The 23,081-nt window shown below is 39.4% G+C and overlaps 1 protein-coding gene across 1 annotated transcript in view; it reads left to right on the forward strand.

The window, feature by feature from the left end:
• Positions 1 to 17,092, forward strand: part of LOC132994510 (potassium voltage-gated channel subfamily H member 2) — a 31,463-nt gene extending 14,371 nt beyond the window's left edge. Inside the window, exon 2 of the mRNA XM_061064896.1 lies at positions 14,214 to 17,092. Coding sequence (XP_060920879.1) covers positions 14,214 to 14,464 — 251 coding nt within the window. The 3' untranslated portion in view covers positions 14,465 to 17,092. The remainder of the gene's footprint in view (positions 1 to 14,213) is intronic.
• The last annotated feature ends 5,989 nt before the right edge of the window (positions 17,093 to 23,081 follow it).

Raw genomic sequence — 23,081 nt, forward strand, 5'->3', positions numbered from 1 at the left:
TACCAGAGAGGTAAGCTGTGGAGTATTTGTCGAATTTGTCCAAATGTAGCTCCGGCTCTCCTCATCTATTTGCCAGAATATGTACTTTGTATCTCCCATGATATGTTTTGTCACAGAGGACAGTGTGCCAGCAGGGATTTTTTTTTGTCAGCGCTTTTTCGTTCAGTAAATAAATGAAAGCATATTGGTGGAAATGTATTATTTATTCTTTCTGTCAGGAGCTGCTCCAAAATGCAATCCAGAGTGGACTGAAATAAAGGCTAGGAACTGTCAAAACATGACAGGACCCCCCATCCTCCTGTCAGCTGTCTCTCTTTGATGACATCAGCACTTTTCCAGCAGTACGCTTCTGTGGTGCCAACGGAGTGTCCAGCCAGCATCTCTAATGGGACGAGTACATTTTGGAAAGACATGTTGTGCTATGGCAACCATTTCGGGGGTAATACTGCCACATTTCTGCGAAGATAAACAAATCAGATGAAGGTTGGATGTACTGAGCTTATTTGTCGAGGAGTGTTGGAGTGCTGGGAGCTGAGTTTGAGTTTGACTTACTGGATAATAAGGAGGAAAGTGTGAGCTGACAGCTGGAAACTTTACTGTATGATTCACACTATCATTGACACATGGCTCATGTAGAAGTGGAAATGTGCTTGCAGGCAAAGTGGGAATGTATGTGTGCCGCGTTTTTGCTAACACATATCAGATGTTGTTGTTTTCTATGTATAATTGGAACTCATATTACTATTATTATACAAAAGGCTTTACTTTTGAATATTGACTCATCACTTTCTCTCAGAAGAACTGTATTTTAAGCACTGATGGCTGCTAGCAGAAAAACAATATTGAGCTGGAAACACCCCCTTACAATTCACACAGTATGACTCAGTGGACTGTGTTAATCCTACTCGTCACATCTCTGGATCCCCTTAAAATAAAACTTTTACAGACTTGCTTTTATGTGATGTCGTCTTCTTAATGTCTTTTCTTACTGGTTTTACGATTTTTATCTTCTTTTACTTCTTACTGTCCTTTTATTTATGCTCTTTATTTATGCTCTTATCTCGTATTTATGCTCTTATCTTAACTCCTCTTGTGTTTTAACTTGGTAATTTCTTATCTTACTTACTTTGTCTATTTATGTTTTATATTTATATTTACTTTGTTTCTATTTCTTTTACTGCTCTTACCTTCTTATTGCTGTTATCTTTTTATTTGCTTTTAGCTCTTTTAGTTTCTTACATCTTTTTTAAATCTGTGGTCCTCTTGGTCTCAGCTCGTGTTGGGCATCAGCCCTGTTGGGTATCGTGCACTTTGGGTTCTTTTCTGTTGAATTGTATTTAATTATTTTTAGTATTTTGTATTTCTTATGTTCTTGCTGTTGTTTATGTTCTTCTGTGTTTGGTTTAGCTTGCTTTGTTCTTGTTTTTGCTGTTTGTCAAAGCACTTTGTAAACCTGCGTTTTTAAAAGGTGCTATATAAATAAAGTTATTATTATTATTATCATCACAAACTGTTTCAAATATGGACATGAGCACACATTTTGTCCTTGGACTAGTAGTTCGGACTGATATTGAGTCAAGGTCCACTTGCTGTATATTGGAGTTGTCTCCAGTGGGCATTCAGGGCTGGTGGGTACAAGAAATAGATAATGAGAATCTTGCCCCAACTTCTGGCTATGCCAAATCCAAGGGGACCACCAGATGCATCCCTCTGAGACTCCCTTTAGTTGCCACACTCTCAGAGTTTTCAAGGAACAGGAAGTGTACCAACCACTTGAATTTGAAGGTGATGATTGGAAGACTAATGTGATGTTTGACATTAGGTCCAGTGAACAAGGCTAAGGCGTTTCACAAACCAAGGCCCCTTTCACACATGCACAACACTCCTGAAAATTTTCCAACATTTTCCAGGTGAGCCGCTTCTGTAAGTGCAGACAGCCGAATTATTCACACCAACCTCATGCAGACTGTTTCTTGCCAGCATCCTGAAAAAATATCTGCAAGAAGTCGGGATGAGCTGATGAGTGAATGCAGCGGGTAAGAGTAAATTTAACGCAAGCAAGTTCATATCATCGCTCACACTGAGAGGAGTTTCTCTGCTTTATAGTCTAAACTGCTTGCCTCAGTACCTTGTAGAATATTTCCCACTGTTGTGTCTGTGTCGTTAAGATCCTTATACATGTTGTAGTGATATTAAACCAGAAACAGTCACCATTATTAAAGACTCCTCCTCCGCCTTCTCCGCATGCTACCCTGTCGCCCCTCTACTACTTTGAATTGTGAGAGCGCTACAAGACAGTTCTTGGTCACCCTCCTGAAAATGTTGCGTTCCTGAAAATATCACGGCCTGAATGTCCTGAAATGACCTGGAAAATGTGCATTTGTCATTATAGGGCTCTAGTATCTCGCTTTATTAATGGCAAGCAGTTACAGTGGCTCCAATGTACCATCACATGATTTAACATGTGATGGCCGTATGTGTTGGAGTAAATATGTCTGTAAATGTTTTTATTACTATATTTCTACTGCTTTATTGTATATTTTGGAGAAACTGTGACGATCGAATTTCCCTCTGGGATTAATAAAGTATTTCTGATTCTGAACTGGAGGACCTTAGTGGGAGTGGCCTGCGGTACTGTGCATTCTGGGATTTGGTGTCTTTCATCTACATGAGCCAAAAAGACACTTTCTGCCTTTTCTCGGCCAAGATGGCACCAACTTCAAAATTTATTTCACATTACTACTACATATACAGGTGTGACCCATTGTCCATACAGATTCATGTTTCAACGGGTGAAGTATCCCTTTAACTTTGTTTCTCAAATGCTTGTCAGGCACAAACATGTGAGTATGAGGACATGTTGCCTGCCATTGGTATAGGGGTACTTATTAACCAGGTTGTAAAAAGTTAAAAATATTTGTTATATGAGTTAGAAGCGGTGTCATTGGTGTTTTGTATTCAGTACACAGACTGAGAATCTCTGTGTACACCAGTGTTTAGCCGATACAGATAAATAAAAAGAATGAGCAAAAGTTATAAAGTCTCTGTGAAACATATCAGTTTCATGGTCTGCAGTGGAGCTATGTTAAATGATGTCTTCCCTATCAAATAAAAATACATTAAATTCAAAATATCCACGTACAAAGTGTTTAAATAAATAACCTTGCAATCCAAAGTCCTCCGCCTAAGGCAGGTACCAGTAGGGAATAAGTTAAAAAAAAAAAAAATCCCTCATTTGTCCTCTAGATTTAAACTTGAGATATTACACTGTGATTGAAATCAACTAAAGGATGAATAGCATCCACAACATGGGTTTTATGGTGATATTAAACAGCCAGAGCTGGTGTAGAATATAACAGATTCACTCAATGCAAACACACAGTTGGTAGTGATCGTGTGTCTGTATGCTGCTATTGATTTGTGATTACATAAATCTGAGGGTAAATATTGCTCATGTTTTGAACAATGAAGGGCTGGGTGGTATGCGACACAGTCTAGCACATAAAGGGTCCTATGTTTAGTCTGAATTGATTGTGAGTGTCAGCTCCCAGTGTTTGTGAATTTAGCATGTGTCAAATCTTCAGTTTCCATGGCAATTGCACAGTATGAAAGCGGTAGAGACCCAAAAAAAACCCTCTTCAGCCTGTCGCTGCAAACCAGCCAATCACAGGCATTTGCTTCTTTCTTTCTTTCAACCCTTTTCTCAACATTTCCTTGTTTTTTCATCCTTTCATCCTGTTTGTATCTCCAGACATCTCTCTCTTTTCTTTGTCCTTAATCTTACTTGCTCGCTCTGTCTCTGTAGCTAGCAGGCACAGAGCTGTGTTGACTTGTGCTTGCAACACATGGGCTTCCCTCCTTATCCGCCTACGCAGCACACTCAGGGAGATTCCAAGCAAATACACACATATACAAACACAACCATGCACACACACAAACTCGCAGACTGCAAAGCCCCCAAGGTCTGGACTTAGTGAATTATTCAGTCAGCGTTGGTGGGTCTATGTGAACGAGTGCGTGTGTTGAAGATCTTATATGTGTGTGTTTGGATGTGTGCCTGTCTCATGAATCTGTGAATCTTTGTGTGTCTGTGGTTTTGTGTGAGTGAGAATATTAAATGGTGTTTTCCTGCTTGGCAGCCACTTTTCTTTAATTAGCCTCTCCATCAGCTCCCTCCACTCAGGCTCTCATTAGCAGAAAATTGCAGGGAGAGAGAAAGATGTGGTCAGTGATGTCACTAACAACAGAGACTCCTGGGGGTGGAGAGTTGATTTACTGAAACGTGAACAGTGGACATTGTGTGTATTGTAATTAGACAGTGTTTCCATTGCTTTATGGACAGATAACATGTATGTATAACATGATGACTTGCCGAAAAGAGACCTGTGCTAATTTATGTTTTGACCCACTTTACCCTTTATCAAAGGATTGTCACAAAAAGTATTGCTTTTTCCTGCTGTCCAGCAAAAAAATCTTATCTTACCAAGTGTATTTTTCTAATTCCAAATGAAAATATCAATATCCCACATTTTCCTGACATGTCCACATAAATGTGCAGTGTGAGGTGTGTGTGTGACTGATTGGCCCTGATTTGGTCCAGGTGTGTTCAGGGTAAAATATATATATATACCTTTGAGTAGTGGTGGGCGATATAACGATCTTAGATCGTGAAGGATTTTAACTTGTTGACGATCTGCCAAAGCAGGAAGATCGTAGAACCGGGCTAATGTGTTTATTCTATCATGCTGCCGTTTATGCTCCGACACAGACGCGTCTACGCCTTGTTTGCTCCGCCACGGTGAAAACAAAAACAAAACTTAAAAGTAATGTCCGCAAAAACAACTCCATCCCGGTTATATGCAACTGTTGTGATATTTTTCCAAACCGACACGGCGTGAGCAACAGTTAACTTATCTGCATAGTTTGCACAGTTAAGTTTACATCTCGGATAGCGACACAAGAAACCGTTTAACGAGCCGGAGAGACGTTAACAGTCTGCAGAGAGACAGACAGAGCGGAGCTCAGACAGACAGTGATGAGAGATATAACCCCGGTGTTTAAAATGTTGATGTCGGTGTTTTCTGCTCTCTCTCGGTTTTTAAAAGTTATTAACAAGCTTCTCCACCCGAAGCTCACCTGTTGTGATAACGGCACCTATAGGGATTACACTAAACGACGTTACAAAGCTCCAGGCAGGTGAGAGTGAGTAACCATGGTGACTGTCTGTCTGTCAATCAACAATGTCCCGCCCCCTCTATGAATTAAACTCTTCTGTCAGTAAAACTTACTTTGATCATGTGTCACAGAATTAACACATTCTGTATTATGTTTGATTATATATAAACTAAACTAAAGTTAGTCCAATGATGTCATAAAAACAACAAAGGCAGCACAGCACAGTTTTTGTGCATTTAAAAACATTATACAGGGAAATGAGTTTGGTTGAACTGGTCAGTAACTTACAAATTAGTCTTAAGATCAGTATGAAAAAAATCGGGATAAAATCGTGATCGGGATTTTGCCAAAAAAAAATCGTGATATGATATCTTTCCCATATCGCCCACCTCTTTGAGTTGCAGCACTCTGTGCTGGCTCATTGGCTCACCATCAGAGATAGTGAGAGGTTCTCGCTGCAGTTTTTGTGTCCTCTACAAGTGTGTGATTTTGCATAAGCATAATTATTGTATTAATTTTCTTAATTTACTGACATGATAACTTTATAATACATATATATAATATTTATTCATTCAACTGCTTTCTATAAAATACACTATGAACCTCCTTACATCTGAACACTTTGTTTTCCATTTCTAGTACCATACAATCTCTTGTAACTGTCCACATTGTATAACATTTTTGTCCCATGGAGGTTACTGATAGAGTTCAAACAGGAGTCAGAGAAAGCTTAATATCTGTGCCCATGAGGTGACATGATGAACCACCTTTGAGAGAAGAGTGCTACACACAAAATGGAAATGCACTTAACTTGCTGTGAATGGTTGCCCACCATTACCCTTGTTTAATATGAACACATTTCCTGCTGGTTCCATTTTGCAAACCGAGCATTTTCCTCTCTGAATACCTGCAGGGTAATAACACAGTACCTGACCCCTCACTGGTGGAATAATACTAGCTCTCTCTCATGTCCAGCTGTGGCTTGAACACAGAGACGCTGCCTTTTCACACCATCTCCTCTCCTGTTGCTTTTTCAGCATCCATACATGTGTACCTCTTCACATTACACTGACATAATGGCTGTTTCCAGTCTGTTTTATATCTCCCTCTCTGTGTGCCTCTCTGAAGACTAACTACATCACTCATTCATGCATCATCTTTGAGGATATCGTGTGCTTCGAAGGACTCAAGCTGTTTTAAAGCTCAGGAAAAAAAAAAACATCTACTTTGTTCTTTTGCCATTTTCAATGCCTGACAACCACTTACTCAATGGCTGGGGAATTAAATGTACAATACACTCCAGTACACACATGCCTGCCTTTGTATTACCTAGTGCTCATTGCAGCCAGACAAACCCATCAAGCTTTATGAGTCTCAGAGGGCGCTAATTCACGGGGGCAGGGTTATCAAGCGCATCCACATAACCAATCTCCACTGTTTCCATGAATATCTGAACAGGCCCGTCCACCGGTTTATGTGTCCCGCGAGAGCAGCCTGTTGAATCCAGGATGTGCAGCTTTGATTGATGATACGTCTGTTTTATGAAGGAAGGGCGGAGAGAGTGTGATCATCTTGTGCTTAACGTAGGGAGAAATGGGCTCAGACGTTTTTCATTGTGGAGTGTTGCGTTGATTGATGTAAGCTTCATGTTCGAAAAATGGTCAAAGTCAGTTTTGATTCTTTTAGCATGACTTTGATTGATGAGTGTTTTGGGGGAAAAAAAGTGGAAAAGTTCTGATTTTGCTGACAGGAATGTGGGTTCTGTGAAGAGAATAACTCTGGTTAAAGGTGGGTTTGCTGAATTGATGTCATGTAGTGATGTGTCGAATGTGCTAGATGTGGAAGGTTACTCTTTCTTGTAATTACATCAATGTAGGCGGTATGGTGGTTTGGGTTTTCGGAGGCATTGTTATTTATATAATTGTAATTTTGCATTAATTTGTATGTATGCACTGAGGCTTTTTTCTTTTAAAAAAGTAATAATGCAAACCTTTAAAAAATGGGAGCCCATCCCAAAAAAAATGTTTTTGCCGTAGTGGTTTTGGAATTATGTCTCATTTCTAGGGGACAAATAGGATGAGCCATGCCATTTGCAAAGGGAGGACAGACGGATAAACATGATGGAATCATTAGCTTGTTTTCTGTCAACTTTTTACGTAGGTTTGCTTGAAGATAATTATATTACCACAACTTTAACAAAGATGTAATTTTAAATGACAACATGTCCTTTACCCACCTTATCTGAGAGTGACTTTTTTTGAATGGGCAGAGTAATTCAATGTAAAATACCTTCCATCAGCACCAGAGTCATTTAAAGTAGAGCACATTAATCGTCCAGCCAATAATATCGGCCGATATTAGCTTATCAAGTGACTATCTGTATCGGCCGATTTTATCGCAGACATGCATATTGCCTGATGAGAACAGACTCTCTCTCTCTCGCTTTCCCTCTGATATATACAACATATTACACACTGACAAATACTAAAATGTCCCTTTGACCTATGGCTGATTTGCATGCAGCCTCCGTGAGCCTTTATTGTTCATAATAACTTATTTCAGCTTATATATAGGCCAGTCTGTAAGTGCTGATGCTGATCCTCAGCAGCGTGCTGTGTGAGTGTATTGTGTCTGCTCTTCTTGACTGCTCTCCTGATTAGTAACCTCTCATTCATCAGACAGCGAGGAACACGCTGTGACTGTATTTTTACCACAGGGTCACACTGTGTTGTGTCTTGCTGCTTTCCCTCCTTTTCCCTTCATCCCCACTGTTAGAAATGTTGCTGCTGAGGAAGTAGACACAACACCCTCAGTCACAAACACACACATGTACACGCACACAAGTCAACACAGCAATAACCTACATGCTCACATTTTAAACTATTTAGCTGAAGCCTCCAATCGTTTAAATAAAATGAACTGCAGACACAGTTTCTCAAAATCAACATTGTGCACAAGTAAGCTAATTTAGACACAAACGTCTGAAATGTTATTGTCCAGTGGGTGACTTTGTGCAAATATCCAGTATGCCGATATGTCTTGCAGACTGCAGTAAGACAAAAAATAAAAGTTATAACTAACTGGTTAAGAGAGCGGCATCACCTCTGTGGACTGCCTGCGGGACATAATTTACAGCGAATGAAGACTCTCCAACCTCTGCCTTGTTAAAGGATCATTTCTGTTCAGGGGCCATTTCATAATCAAGTCTAATAAAGACACAAGAAATTGCCTCAGTGTGTGGAGTTTTTTAGGAAAGGAAGGGAAATTTTGCATTTTGCATTACCTTTTGCCAAAATGATTCAGATGCAGAGAATAGAATAGAATAGAATAGAATTACTTTATTGATCCCATGGTGATGTTTTTACATCATGGAGTGCTCAGCTGATGCTTCAAAACAGGCTTTACTCGAGGTAGATACACCTGTACACATAGTCAATTGGATGAAGGAATAAAGAGGTATATCAATATTATAATATTATATTTTTGTCTATAAAGTTCAAACATCCTGATCCGTGTGAGGTAAAGAAGAAACGATAAATATCAGAAGCATAAACCTCTCACTGCCCTCCTAAAATTCCTCCTATGGAGACCGTTAAGTTTATAACTATTAGTTCAGTTATAAGACACAGATTAGGTCAGCCCTTATCAATGCTTTTTTTAAAGACTGTATTAATTGACTGTGAAAACAATTAGCACGATTTATGGTTTTGCAAACATTACCTTGAAGGAATGTAAATGGCTTACATCTTAAAATACAACATCAAAATCTATTGATTCAAAACATACAGGCTTTCTCTACACCTGTACATTATGATATTGACAATCCTGAAGTGTCCAAATTTGCAACCAAAAACACCAGCACACTGTCTAACTTGCGTTCATTTATTTTATTTTTTTGCAAAGTCTTTGGTGCGAGGCCTTCACCGAGTCGGCATCAGTCAATTGAATTCCTATCTTTGCCTCTCTTGAGTTACAGCCGCTCCATGCAGCACCTTTCAGGAATGTGCTCACAACTGTAAATCTTTTGATGAGCCGAAGTAGCAAAAGAAACTCAAAGATCAAGAAAGAAAGAAATACACAGGTTTGATATTTGAAGTCGCTCTAAAAAGTGTCAGCATCAATACCCTAAGACGTTTAGAGTCATCCCACTGTCTTATTGTTTGTCGAGACATTCTGTACATCACAAACAGATTAAACATTATGGTGTTTCAACTTTAAATCCAGTTTCCCCAAAGCTGCCTCTGTGTTTAAGGTACTTTGTGATCAAGTTCTGAAGTCTGTCATACTGTGCAAGAAGCAATTACAGGTAGAAAATCTCTCAGAGTTCACTGCAGCAATAAGTTGCTTCTCCCTTTCAACAGCCCGGAGTCTTTGAGGAAGATTTATCACCAGCGGACAGAAATTACCAAAAGTTTCAGGCTGGTTCTTGTGACAGAGTGTGCTGGCTTGTTTACTGCAACAATAATCTTCTGGCTGGATTAAAGTTATTTTGTGTCACCTAAAAGAGTCTTATGGTCATGATTGTACTTTATTCAAGGCTCCCAAAAACCTCTCCTGATAAAGAACCACCATATCTGTGCACTGAAGAATACTTGTGTGTGTCTCATAGAGTTTGTTCTCATTATAATAGGGAATGTCTTGTTTGAGATGGGCCTTGTTAGTGTCTTTCAAATGTGCGAGACCATCGCACCACCAAATTGAGACCATCTGAATGATCGCAATTGTTGATCTAAAGATTCTGATTTTTCAGATTCAGTTCAGAATACTTTATAAATCCCAGAAGGGCAATTCAGTTTCACAGCCCACCAAGTCAATAAAAGAAGACATCGACAAGACTGAGTGCAACTCTGAGAAGAAATCCTGGAGCTTCTGTCATGCACAAAACTGTTTCCAATGTCACCCCAACCTTTTTGAAATTGCACAACATTTCCATGTGTTGTTTTTGCCACTTCATTATATATATAAGATGTACATTGTACTCAGTGGGGGTTCCAGAGTCTGTTGGGGCCCTAGGCAAAAATGTACAGAGGGCCCTCCGACCAGCACCTTTATGTAGGCCTCGGCGATATGACTAAAATGATATCACAACAAAGCATTCACATCAGTCAATATAATTATCACGATAAATGTTAAATCATTGATTCGTTTTAATTTTAAAAGTCAGATTTTTTCTCCTGAGTCAAAGTTGAAGAAACTGCCTCAATCCTATGTGTGTGTATCTGCTGATCTGGATGTTGATCTGCTGTTTACAGTTGCAAGTACATATTTTTGTATGGTGTTTTGAATTCAAATGAACTGAATTCACAGCCACAAATGAAGCATGTTCTGACAAAGACTCTGATAAAAGGTTACTGATTTTACTCTTCAATCTCCACACCATTTGCTTCATGCAGCCCTTTTCCTGAGAAATGTGGTCAGATTCCCTTGACAAACTACTTATCCTCCATTCCCACTCTCTGGTATCTTTTTCGTCAAATCTCCCTCCATTCATCCTCTCGCTTCCCTTTCAGTTCTTTGTCATTCACTTTGCGTCCTTTAACCCACTTTATCTCCCGTTTTCTGTCATTCTCCCCTCCCAAAGACTTCCTCTCCCACCATCCCATTTCCATCCCTTTATTCATCCTCATCCAACCCTCCTGCTGTCGCTCGCCTCACCCACCCTTTTCTTTCACGAGCCGTCCTTCGTCTCCCTCCAGCCATTCATATGACTATTTATGAGAGCACTCTTCCTCACAGTAGGGCCTGAGTAAAGTAGTACAGAGTAAAAGTAGCAGGGAACATTGCCCCCCCTGTCCCCCCAAGAAGCTTAAGGCACTTTGAGTTGAGGCCATTTATCACCCTCATGAAGCATCAGCACAATCACAAGTCCACATAGTCCTCATGCAACTACACACATTTATGTTGTTTGTATGTTCTCCCACAAGACACACAAGCGATTCACCCTGCACAATCTGGAAACTATTTATCCACTCTGTATTGCAACTAAATAGTCACTTTACTGGGTAAGGTACCATGTGCAAGTGTCTATGTGTGCTCAGGAACAACTGCAGCTCCCTGAGTGAATTGAGATCACCCAGTGACATTGAGCAGACTGAGGCCATGGAGTCAAATGGCTCCTTCTTCAGTAAGTGGTTTAGAGAGAGACAGAGACACACATCAGAGCTTTGTGAAGGATAGAGCTGCATTGCTTGCAGCTGCAGTCTATTCTAAACATACAGTACGTGTTACGTGTTTAAACCAATGAGGACACATTTTCTTAAGTAGGCAATTGCAGGAGATAAGTTATAGTAATATTACTGTAGGCTATAGCCCAGCCAACATCAATAATCAATAATCATCACTCACACTGGAGTACCATAAGGTTGTGGCTTCTGACCTTTGGTTACATTGTATACATCACCAATGAATGTTTAAGTCATCAGGATAATTGTACATTAGTTAAATTTGCAGATGATCTGATCTCTGCTCTGATATTGGCACAAACAACCTTAACAACTGGTATTAAGACGATTTACTGATTCTACACCCAAAGACAACAATAATCAGTGATTATTGATTTTAGAAGACGTTCATCTCTCTCCCCTAAGAGTGTAAGTACCTGGGCCCAATTATTGACAACAAATTGATTGCACGATTCTCAAAGGCTCAACAGCATCTTTATTTCTTAAGGAACAATAATTTGTGCTACAAGCTCTGATAATATATAAAATTGGCAATCTGCAATTCATTGATCCAATTGCCATTCCTCATGTAATCATGCAATGTTTTTATGATGTATTTTTTATGATTTTGTTTCGTTTCATGAGCTGCTTTGTGTTTTTTTAATGTTTTTTTGTGGTTTACACTTTCATGCTGTTGATGCAAGGCAAATTTCTCCAGGGGCAAAAAAAGATTTTATTCATGTATTAATGATAGTGCATCAAGAGTAAAAAGAACGCATTGTTTCTATTTTGTATTACTTAAATTCATTACTGTGTTACTTCAAATTTATTTTGAAGATAGGTCTTTTATTTTGAAGGTGGCATGGTTGCAGAAAGGTGAATGTCCGAGCAGGTAAAGAAAAAGCTGTTTTATTTATAAATTTTTCAAACGGGAAATAATTAAGTAATCATTTCTTAGTTTTAAGTAGCATACGAGGTTGGGAAGGAGACGAGCTTTGTGAAGGTTTAATTTAGTTTTGTTATTTAACTTTACAGCTTAATTTCGTTGTTAGGTTCAGAGAGGTGCGTTTGTAAGTTAGCATTAACTGCTACATTAAATGCGCAGGTGAATTTCTTCACCTGAGAAAGAGAAGCAGCTTTTATTGCTAACTGTGTCTAAGGAAATGAAACTTGTGCAAAGTGTTGCCTCCATAAACGTTTTGGGTTATAATGAGAATCTAAAAAATAAAAAATACAAATTAAATACGTGTTTCCCTTTAGAATTATATGATGAAAAATGTTCATTATATTATATTAATCTGAGCCTTTTTTCACTCTAAATAACTGTATTCTCTATATTCTTATGTAATGCCGGCTTGATTATAAGCACAGGTGTGAGTAATGACTGAAGGCTAGTTTGAATAGTAAAATTAATAATAGTTCTGATTACTCCTTTGATATTCTGATACAGCAAGTCATTACTAGCTTTGTAATTATCCTGCTGTAGGTTGAAGCTGAATGAATACACGTAGACCTACAGTAAATATTAATTTACATTTGTTAGGTTTTAAATGAATTTTAAAACATTTTTAAATGTCATTAGGTCTGTTCCTAAGTCTTTAAAACTAATATAGTCTTGGTTTGAAGTTATTTTATTCGCCATATTTCAGGCCCGTTTCTGAGTCCTAATTCTTGTCAGTCTGTTTTGTCCAGTTAGCACAGTTTTACCTATTTTTGAAATGTATGTATAACTGCTATGTATAATTTGAAATGTATCAGTGTTTCCCCTACCATTATATTGATTCTTTAAAAAAAAAAATGTTTTAAAGATTTATTTTTGTGCTTTTTGTGCCTTTATTGTAGGGATAGGATAGTGGATAGAGTCAGAAATAAGTCATTTAAGGATACCTTTCCAATAGAAAAGGACATCTGTCATTAAAAGTAACGCATGAACACCAAGATTCCTTCAAGTGTTTGTGTCATCGTGTCGGCATGTCGGCTTGCCCCCACCCCCCAATGCTGTAAACCTAGGGGAAACACTGTGTATTATGTATTATGAGTTTGAATGGAAGTAAATCAGTCACAGTACAGGAACAATGTGTTCAGAGTCACACTTAATGGGGTACATCAATGTAATAATGTACATGTTTTTACATAGATCAATATGGTACGCAGGCCTACATTATAAAGAGGAAAACAGACACACATTTTAGACAGAAGCTGCACAACACTTATTCACATGTGCTGAGGGGGTACACTAGAATTATCATAGTTTGATAACTGTTGAAACAAATGCTCTGTTGGTATGGAAACATTTAATTAATTATTTTTTATTCTACATACTTTAATTCAAATGTTATACATGTGTACTGAAACACACAGGCACAAACAGAACCTGTGGACATGCATTAATGGAGAGATGTCAGAGTGGGGCCGCTACACAGGGAGCACGCCAGAGCTGTTGGGGTTTGGTGCCTTGCCCAAGGGCAGCTCTGCAGTACTCAGGAAGTGACCTGGTACCTCTCCAGCCACAAGACAGACTTTCATACTCCATACAAGGACTTGGATCGGCGACTGTCTTGTTCTCAACTCAAATCCCCCAGGCTGAGCTAATGTTGCATTATCCTTTTATAAATATAGGAAGAGTCACATTTATGTTCTGCCTAGTAAAAATTATTATCATCTAAAACTAATCAAGGTGTATTCAGTAACATCAAGTTTTGACAAATGTGAAGTCTTTTCTCCTGAAATACTACTTGTATAAAACTTGGGCTTTTCACATTTTTTTCTTTGATGTAATTTGCTCATTTGTCACCCTCACTTTTGTTTCTTTAATTAGATGTGATTGTTGCTGGGTCTGTTAAAGATTAAGTAATTTTGTTCTCTTTCCATCAACAGGTCGTAAGTTCGTCATAGCCAATGCAAGAGTGGAGAACTGCGCCATCATCTTCTGCAACGATGGCTTCTGCCACATGTGCGGTTACTCGCGAGCAGAGATCATGCAGAAGCCGTGTACGTGTAACTTCCTGTATGGACCCGACACCAAGCGACTGGCCATCGCCCAGATGGCCCAGGCCCTGCTGGGGTCCGAAGAGAGGAAGGTGGAGATCAACCTTTACCGCAAAGATGGTAGGAAACACTTCTCCTAAGAGTGACTTGAGAGGTGTTTGTGTGAATGAAAGAGAGGCCGTGTGCACCTGTTTTATGTCCGTTGATTCAGTAAAGAGCGGACTGCAGAGAGGCAGTTATGGAAGGAAGTGATGGAAAGGACGTGTGTGTGTGTGTGTGTGTGTGTGTGTGTGTGTGTGTGTGTGTGTGTGTGTGTGTTGTTGCACGTAAAAAACAAGTGACAAAGATGTAGTTACAAGTGATGCAGGCTGTAAGAGAAAAATATAAGCACTGATGTGTATAATGTTGTAGTTGCTGTGTTTGTGGGTGTTTGCGTCTATAGAAAATAATACTAAGTGTATGTATTGAAAAGGTCTTTTATTAGAAAAATTTTAGTTGTTTGTAATCTTCGTACTTATTTCAGTGTTGGCTTCACTGGCTGTGTGTGTCGTGTGCAGAGAACAGTTGGCTCATGCATATGTGTGAGCTGTTATGTGAGAGGGACCTGACTGCTGTTTACTGATATGTCCGTGGTGTATTTTGTGTAAATTGCAACTTTTTTCTGCCAGTCTTATTGATGTGATGAGTGTGGAAGTGCAAAGAATGCAGTATGTTACATTTGATCTGTTTCCAAATAGTATTAACTGTAGATCTATTGGTGGCTGTGCAGAGATTACGTTAAGTCACTGCAAAGTTGAAAACTCAAGAGGCACTTTAGTAGGAAAGTAGGCCAGGGAAGCCCTCTGGGAATTCTCCTCAGTGGTCAGAGCATATTTATGTTTGCACATATGCCAGCTGGACCTGGACCAGGTAACAGGACGCTGGTCACTGCACTGATAGACGGCGTCCATGGTGATAAAGAGCTGCCATGGTAATAAAGTCAGCAGCTCTCTGGGCTTCAGCCAAAGCATCTGCTGGACATTTTCCACCTGTAGACAGACACCAGAGCAGCAGTAGGAGAGAAGGAGAGAGAGCGAGAGAGAGAGAGGGAAAGAAAGAGACAGATGGAAAAAAGAAGAGAGGAGGAAAAGTCTTTGAACAACCTCAGGGTGAAAGATGAGAGGCTGTGGGGAAAACAGCACAGACAAGGAGAGTGAGGAAAAAGCAGTGGGTGAGATCTGGTCGCAAACAATAGGAAGGAGAGAAAAACGGTGTCAGAAAGTCTCTTTCTCACATAATCTAAAAGCTTTGTTGATGGTGAGAGAAAGCAAGGAAAAGACAGAAGGAGGCACACAGAGGGATGGCGCCAGCTGTCTCCTCTTTGGTGAAACTTCTGAGGCTATTCCGATTCCAAACCCCTCCTGCACATTTCACTTTCCACTGTTTATACTGGAGATGTGGACTTACACACACCAGCCATTCGCTACAAAAAAGTATCTTGTAAAAACTACAACTCTGTATATAGAACTACTGAGGTGTTGTCATTTATTTTCCGCTGGCTAATTTAACAGCCCACTAGGCTGTTAATAGATAGTTAAAAGAATTTGGAGGGCAACTTTTTATGCCTGCACGACTCTGCTGTTTGCCTTGTGCAACCATAAAAGCTATTGTCATGTTGCAGTAGCTCTGATAGTCCAGTCCCTTCTAATCAAAAAAAGAGCAAATTACTTTACTAACTTAAATTTATTGCACCATCATTTCTAATTTGAAGAGGGAAGTGGGTCATGAAATGACCGCACTCAAAGGAATGACTAATGTGATTAAATATCAATAAAAAAGAACAATATGAGGTTGAAGAGGTCAGTGAGGGTCAGAGCATAGCAAAGCCACACTCATCCCCACACAATATCACCTACTTTAACGAAATAGAAATGTGCTTTTGACTACTTTTGTAAGATGCAAAGTGTATCCAGTATGTCTTTATGTAAGGCAGAGTCAGATTTTATCTCCTTCTCCTGGATAGCTGCTAAGCTTTGCCCCGAGGCCTTTCGATTCCTCTTCACCTGCTGCAGTAACCCTTTTATGCCTTACTTTTGCATGACGATTCAACTGAGCATGCTTAGGTGTCTTACTGATTCATATCTTGATGGATATGAACTTTATATTCAGACCAAACAGCTCACACATAGCTGAGAGTGGTACAAAATGTTTGAGAAGTGAGTACATGGATACCCAGCAGTATTGTGTCTCCTGCATGCTAAGCTAGAAATAATCGTTAAGAGGTTTGAAGAGTGTAAAAAGCTCTTATCTACAGTGTGACAGAGCTCAACTGACAATACATGAGAGTATATAAACAAGCACACACTACAGCCTACACACCAGGCATCTCCCCTCTCTATGAATGGGCAGTTGTGTTTGTCATGTTGCCATGGAGTTTGTAGCGAGGCTCACCTCATGTTGATGCAGTAACCAAGGGACACTCATGTGAATGGACAAAAAAAAATGCCCTTTTTCTCCTCCTCCTCCTCTACTGGGCACATCCTCTTTATGTAGAGGATAGTGTTTCCATGATTAAACTTAGGTCAAGTGCATGTAAACATGGATAATATATTGTATGAAGATCAGGGTTCATACTGGCTCAAAATGAGGAGGTGGTGGAGCAAAGATTTGTAGAAATAAATTTAGCCTGGAGGGACTGTTTCCCCCCTGGACATGTTAAGAATCAAACACTATAATTATTGTATTCTGGTCTATTGTTGTGCACCAATTTGGCAATTGTTCCCCTAGCTTTATTTACCCTTTGACTTCCACACTAAGAAATCCATTTGCAAAAAATGATTTGTTGGTAAAATTGTGTTCCTGCCTCTTCATTAAGCAACATTTCAGGTTAAATTTTTCAGATTAACCAATCAGGAAGCAGATATGCAGGTCAACCAGCTGGTTGACTTGCCTGTTTAGGGTTACTTTGGGCATGAATGGATTTATTTCATTTTTGAAACAAAATGTTTATTTTTTATCATATGTAAACATGACAGAGAGTAGAACTTGTTAAAATAACCTATAATTTATTTAACAAAATGAATGAGTAGCAATGGTTAGAAAACGTGAACAAAATAAGAAATTAGCGACTTGAGCCAGGCCGTTTGCGTAGACTGGCAACTCAACCGAGCGGTTGACCATGTTTTCTGAGGAATCGTAGTTATATATTTTATTGTCAAATTTATTTCCTTGAACTAAAATATGATTGTTGATCTATGAATGATATGTGGAAAAAAAATGTATCCGAACGTTTGTTCTTGTTCTGTGAGATTTCTGAGGAGCTGTGCAGCGCCAAGTCTCTACCGGTATTTTCCACAGTTTTAAGACAATGATAATTATGTACAGCAGCGCCACCCATTGGACATAATCAGGGTTACATACACTATTCAATGAGGTGAATGAGGATAGACAGCTAAAGATGGGTTTTCAGAGTTTGAAATACAGCAATATGACAGCGGAAAGAAGGTCAACTGCGTGGTTACAATGCAAGTCAACGGGTTAAAAAGGAAAATGATTTAATGTAAATAATACATTTTACCTCCTAGAAGATTTAAAGTGTAAACATTCACATGTAGTATGACTATGACAGACACAGAGAGAAGTGTACTGCGTCACCTTACAGAATTATAAAGTAGCCAGATTTGAACATTATTCACTTTCTATATTTTTTCCTGCAGTCATGAGTTCTGCAGTTTATCATTTTCTGACACATATGTTTTAGGCATGCCTGTACAGCAGCGTATGCAAAAACAAAAAACACAAACGCACTCACAGAAAACTTTTATCATCATCTTCTCCTTTCACTTTTCTTTCTCTTTGGTATTTTGGCAGAGCATTTTCTGGTGCACAGGATTGATTACAATACAGTGCCACCATAATTGCAGTTACAAATGACAAATTCACCAGGTGCTGGATTGGTAAAACCGCGCTCTTCATGAAAACTACCATCAGACTTTGACAAGGACCGGTGGAGGTACAAAACTAGACGGGGTTGGCCACCTCCAACTTTTGAATGCAGTAAAAATCCTGAGGACTTTAACAAAGCATTGTGTCTCAAGGTAAAACTTCATACATTTCAACTCAGTAAAAAAAAAAAGTGAATGAATAAAAAATACTCCCGGATAAGGTGTTATCTGTTAGTGTGTGGGCAGTTTGACCCCGGGGACTCCTTTCTTTCAGTCAGTCACACACTCCCAAGCTCACACTGACACACACACACACACACACACACACACACACACACACACACACACACACACACAGTCTTAGGTAACCCACCTTCAAGCCATCAGAGGGCTGCTGATCGAATGCAGCAGACACGCCTCATCCATAATGCACACAAGGAGGAAACACTATGCTCCTTTTTCCCCTTTGCCCTCCTTCCTCCCCTCCCTCACTCCCTCCTTGACTAGCCTTTTTGAAGATAGAATAAGCCTTCGTTGTATTTCAAAAAGCAACCTAAGCATTGAGTGTGCTGATGGTGTGGGATTCACTTGGACTACTGGGGCCGTGTAGCCATGACCCACACATGCATACATACAGTATGCGGGAAGAATGTACACACATGAACAGGTCGCACACACACATTATGTGCACACACAGGCTTCATCTGAGCCGATTTATCTAGTGTCAGGCTTAGGCATGAGCCTTCACGATGATGGATTTCCCCTCTCGCTCTCACGCTCAATTGTCCGAGTCCGATTGCTCACCAGCTTCATCAATCATGCCCTCCAGGTAAAACTTGGTAGGAAACATACACACACCAACTCAGCATGAAGAGGTTTTGTAACACAAAGTGCTACTGCCCCTGTTGGCTTAATAACTTAATAACGGACTGCGGGATTATGCACTTCAGCATTGACTTTTTCAACAGCGGAGGTTTCTGCTTGAATGAGACACACTGAAGTTGTGTTTAGACCGAAAACAATGCACATTTTACTTTCAGCACCATCAGTGACTAAATCAGTGAACATATCTAAATAGAACAGCAAATATATTAAGTTGGCAAGACAGGGCAAATCATGGGAATAATGCAAAATAAAAATTTGACATACTGTAAGCATCATTGCATCTTTTGAATATCAGCTTCAGGTGGTCAAGAAATTAGCATGACTTTGTATTGGAATAGTCCTCACATATTTATTTGCACAAAGGGTTAAATGCATTAAAAAGGCTTTTTAAAAGGAGTTTGCTTGTCTTAACTTGTAAAAAGGTCAGACAGCATTATTTTTTTCAGACTTTTTACAAATCTGAAGACAAGACTGTGATTTATTGCAAATAAAGCACAGAAAACTCAAGTTCAATTAAGTTTTAGTTTTTTTTCAAAACAGTTTTGTAAAGATTTATTTGTGGCTTTTGTATGCCTTCATAGGGTTTTTCCTGCATTCAAAAACTGGATATAGCAGGCCCTGCCTTAGACGAAATAAGGCTGATTTTACAGGAACAGAAAGGGGTTAAGAAAAAAAGCTATTTTCTTTATTCCAAATCAATTTTACTTTTAAGCAAGCAAACAACTTTCCAGTTTTTACACATGAAAAAGGCAAAGGCCATTTACACTAATTATTTTCTTATAGGAAAATGTAGTACACATTGAGGCTTTTATAGTATCATTTGCAACTTGCATTATGAAAACACTAAATTGGATTCAATTCCTGCTTACAGGACGAGAGCAATCTCTGATTAGCTTTGAGATGCTCCCAGGTGAGACAAGGATTTCATTTTGATTATGTTTTATTGATGCCTAACATGAGACTCTTGTAACATCTGGAGTGATATCGGTGTACATCTGCATCACTCAGAATGGTAACATCGGCCAATATTATGGGCTGGCCACTCAATCGGTCTGGCTTTAATTATAATTTTCAGTTCAAAAGACATGTTACAATGTCTCCCAGACCACCTCCACACGAAGTTTGAGTAATGAAATCATAAAGCATCTGGACAGGTATAAACTCATTTACTTGCTGCTGATAAGATAAAGTTGCCAATTAAAACCAAGTGTGACCAACGTCTTAATCTTCTTCAAAGGAAGGTTATATTCTCACCCTGAGTTGATCGTCACAACAACTCAGTTCATTCCAAACAAAGAAACAACACCAAAGACGTTTTTCTAGTGTTAGGTCCAATAAAAGGGAAGGCATTCACGGCATTCAGAGCTTCTGTAACAGATGACAGGTAATCTGAGGAAATGAGAAGGTTTTACAGAGCACCTGGCTCCCTGGACTGAAAAGGAATACCTGCTCATTGATGTGTAAGGGATCAAGGAGGATGTCCTGACCATTTGACAGTTAACTGTAACACATCTAAAAAAATGGCTCTTCTGCTTAAAGGCTCTATCTTTCTGTCCTTCATCCTCATCCCTGTCTGACACTCCGGCACACATTTTAGCTGTCCAAACCATCTCATTTAAAATGTTCTCACTTAAACATCCATCCATAGTGAAAACCAAGGTCTAATAGGTAAAGGCAATGTGACTTTAGGGATTTGTAAATAAGGCTGAATCAAAAAATGATTTGATGTCTGACCATCTGGTCTTGGGACTAACATGTTTAGGCTTTGCTCTATGAATACTGAAAAGCTTATTAGCTTGCCCAGGACTGACAACATACACACACTAACCCATGTTGCCCCACCTGGCATGCTTGAAGATCTTTGTTCCCTATTTTGAGTTATTGTAACAAATCTATGTGGATATTAAGTTTGACTGTAGTGCCTTGTCTTGCCAAAGATGCAAGTCAAATGAACAACAGTCATATTGTTCTGTGTTTCATCTCCACTTCAAGGAGCGCAGTTTGACAGATTTGACTACAGTCAAAGGAATGATGCAATAAGATCATAGACTATAAATATTAAGGGATGAAGCCTGACTGACGTAACCCATCTTTTACTGCAGGGGGCTCCGGAGGCTCATCGGCTGCAGCCACCATACTGGAAATGCTGTCTCAGGATAACTTTCAGTCAACCTAACGACAGGCTTAGAGACTAAACTGAGGCGCCTAACTATGGACAACAAAATCAAAACGGAGCTGTTTTTTAAAAATCCATGCCCCCTACAGTTTGTGCCAGTGATGACAATAACTAATCAGACCTTTTTTTTTTTTTTTTTTTATACCAGGCTGTTAACATGTTTATCTATGCTGTAAAAACGGCTCTTTTGCCTGTTGTGTGTATGTTAGATTTCCAGTATGGTGGCTGCAGCCGATGAGCCTCTGGAGCCCCCTGCAGTAACAGATGGGTTACGTCAGTCAGGCTTCATCCCTTAATATTTATAGTCTATGATCTTGTTGCATCATTCCTTTGACTGTAGTCGTTAGGTTTACTACATCCCTCTTTCCCTCTACCCTGTTTCATTCACATTCAGTCTCTTTAACTTTCCATAGACTTTGTCACTCTATGCCCTTCCACCAGTAAAGAGAATATTGCTTGCATCAGCCTCTAATGATATGACAGATGGATTCTAATACAGGTTGTCTGTATCAAGGAGCTGAAGACGGCCATGATGAGCTGGATCAATGCAAGGATGTCAGTGCTGTCAGTGTTGAGCTGCTGGAGCGAAGTGTGAATCAACCCATTTCAAGAGGTGGCTGTTTGACAGTTCCTTTCTCTAACCAGCAGAGTTAAGACAGGTGACAGAAATCCTTTGAATGCAGAAGAGTTAATGTGTTTTCTGTTCAGGATAGTTTAATCTTGTCAAACTGTGCTCCTTGAAGTGGAGATGAAACACAGAACAATATGACTGTTGTTCATTTGACTTGCATCTTTGGCAAGACAAGGCACTACAGTCAAACTTAATATCCACATAGATTTGTTACAATAACTCAAAATAGGGAACAAAGATCTTCAAGCATGCCAGGTGGGGCAACATGGGTTAGTGTGTGTATGTTGTCAGTCCTGGGCAAGCTAATAAGCTTTCAGTATTCATAGAGCAAAGCCTAAACATATTAGTCCCAAGACCAGATGGTCAGACATCAAATAATATTTTGATTCAGCCTTATTTACAAATCCCTAAAGTCACATTGCCTTTACCTATTAGACCTTGGTTTTCACTATGGATGGATGTTTAAGTGAGAACATTTTAAATGAGATGGTTTGGACAGCTAAAATGTGTGCCGGAGTGTCAGACAGGGATGAGGATGAAGGACAGAAAGATAGAGCCTTTAAGCAGAAGAGCCATTTTTTTTTAGATGTGTTACAGTTAACTGTCAAATGGTCAGGACATCCTCCTTGATCCCTTACACATCAATGAGCAGGTATTCATTTTCAGTCCAGGGAGCCAGGTGCTCTGTAAAACCTTCTCATTTCCTCAGATTACCTGTCATCTGTTACAGAAGCTCTGAATGCTGTGAATGCCTTCCCTTTTATTGGACCACACTTGGTTTTAATTGGCAACTTTATCTTATCAGCAGCAAGTAAATGAGTTTATACCTGTCCAGATGCTTTATGATTTCATTACTCAAACTTTGTGTGGAGGTGGTCTGGGACACATTGTAACATGTCTTTTGAACTGAAAATTATAATTAAAGCCAGACCGATTGAGTGGCCAGCCGATAATATTGGCCGATGTTACCATTCTGAGTGATACAGATGTACACCGATATCACTCCAGATGTTACAAGAGTCTCATGTTAGGCATCAATAAAACCTACTCAAAATGAAATCCTTGTCTCACCTGGGAGCATCTCAAAGCTAATCAGAGATTGCTCTCGTCCTGTAAGCAGGAACTGAATCCAATTTAGTGTT

This window comes from Labrus mixtus, chromosome 19 (assembly GCF_963584025.1).
Source record: "Labrus mixtus chromosome 19, fLabMix1.1, whole genome shotgun sequence".
NCBI classification, from domain to species: Eukaryota; Metazoa; Chordata; class Actinopteri; order Labriformes; family Labridae; genus Labrus; species Labrus mixtus.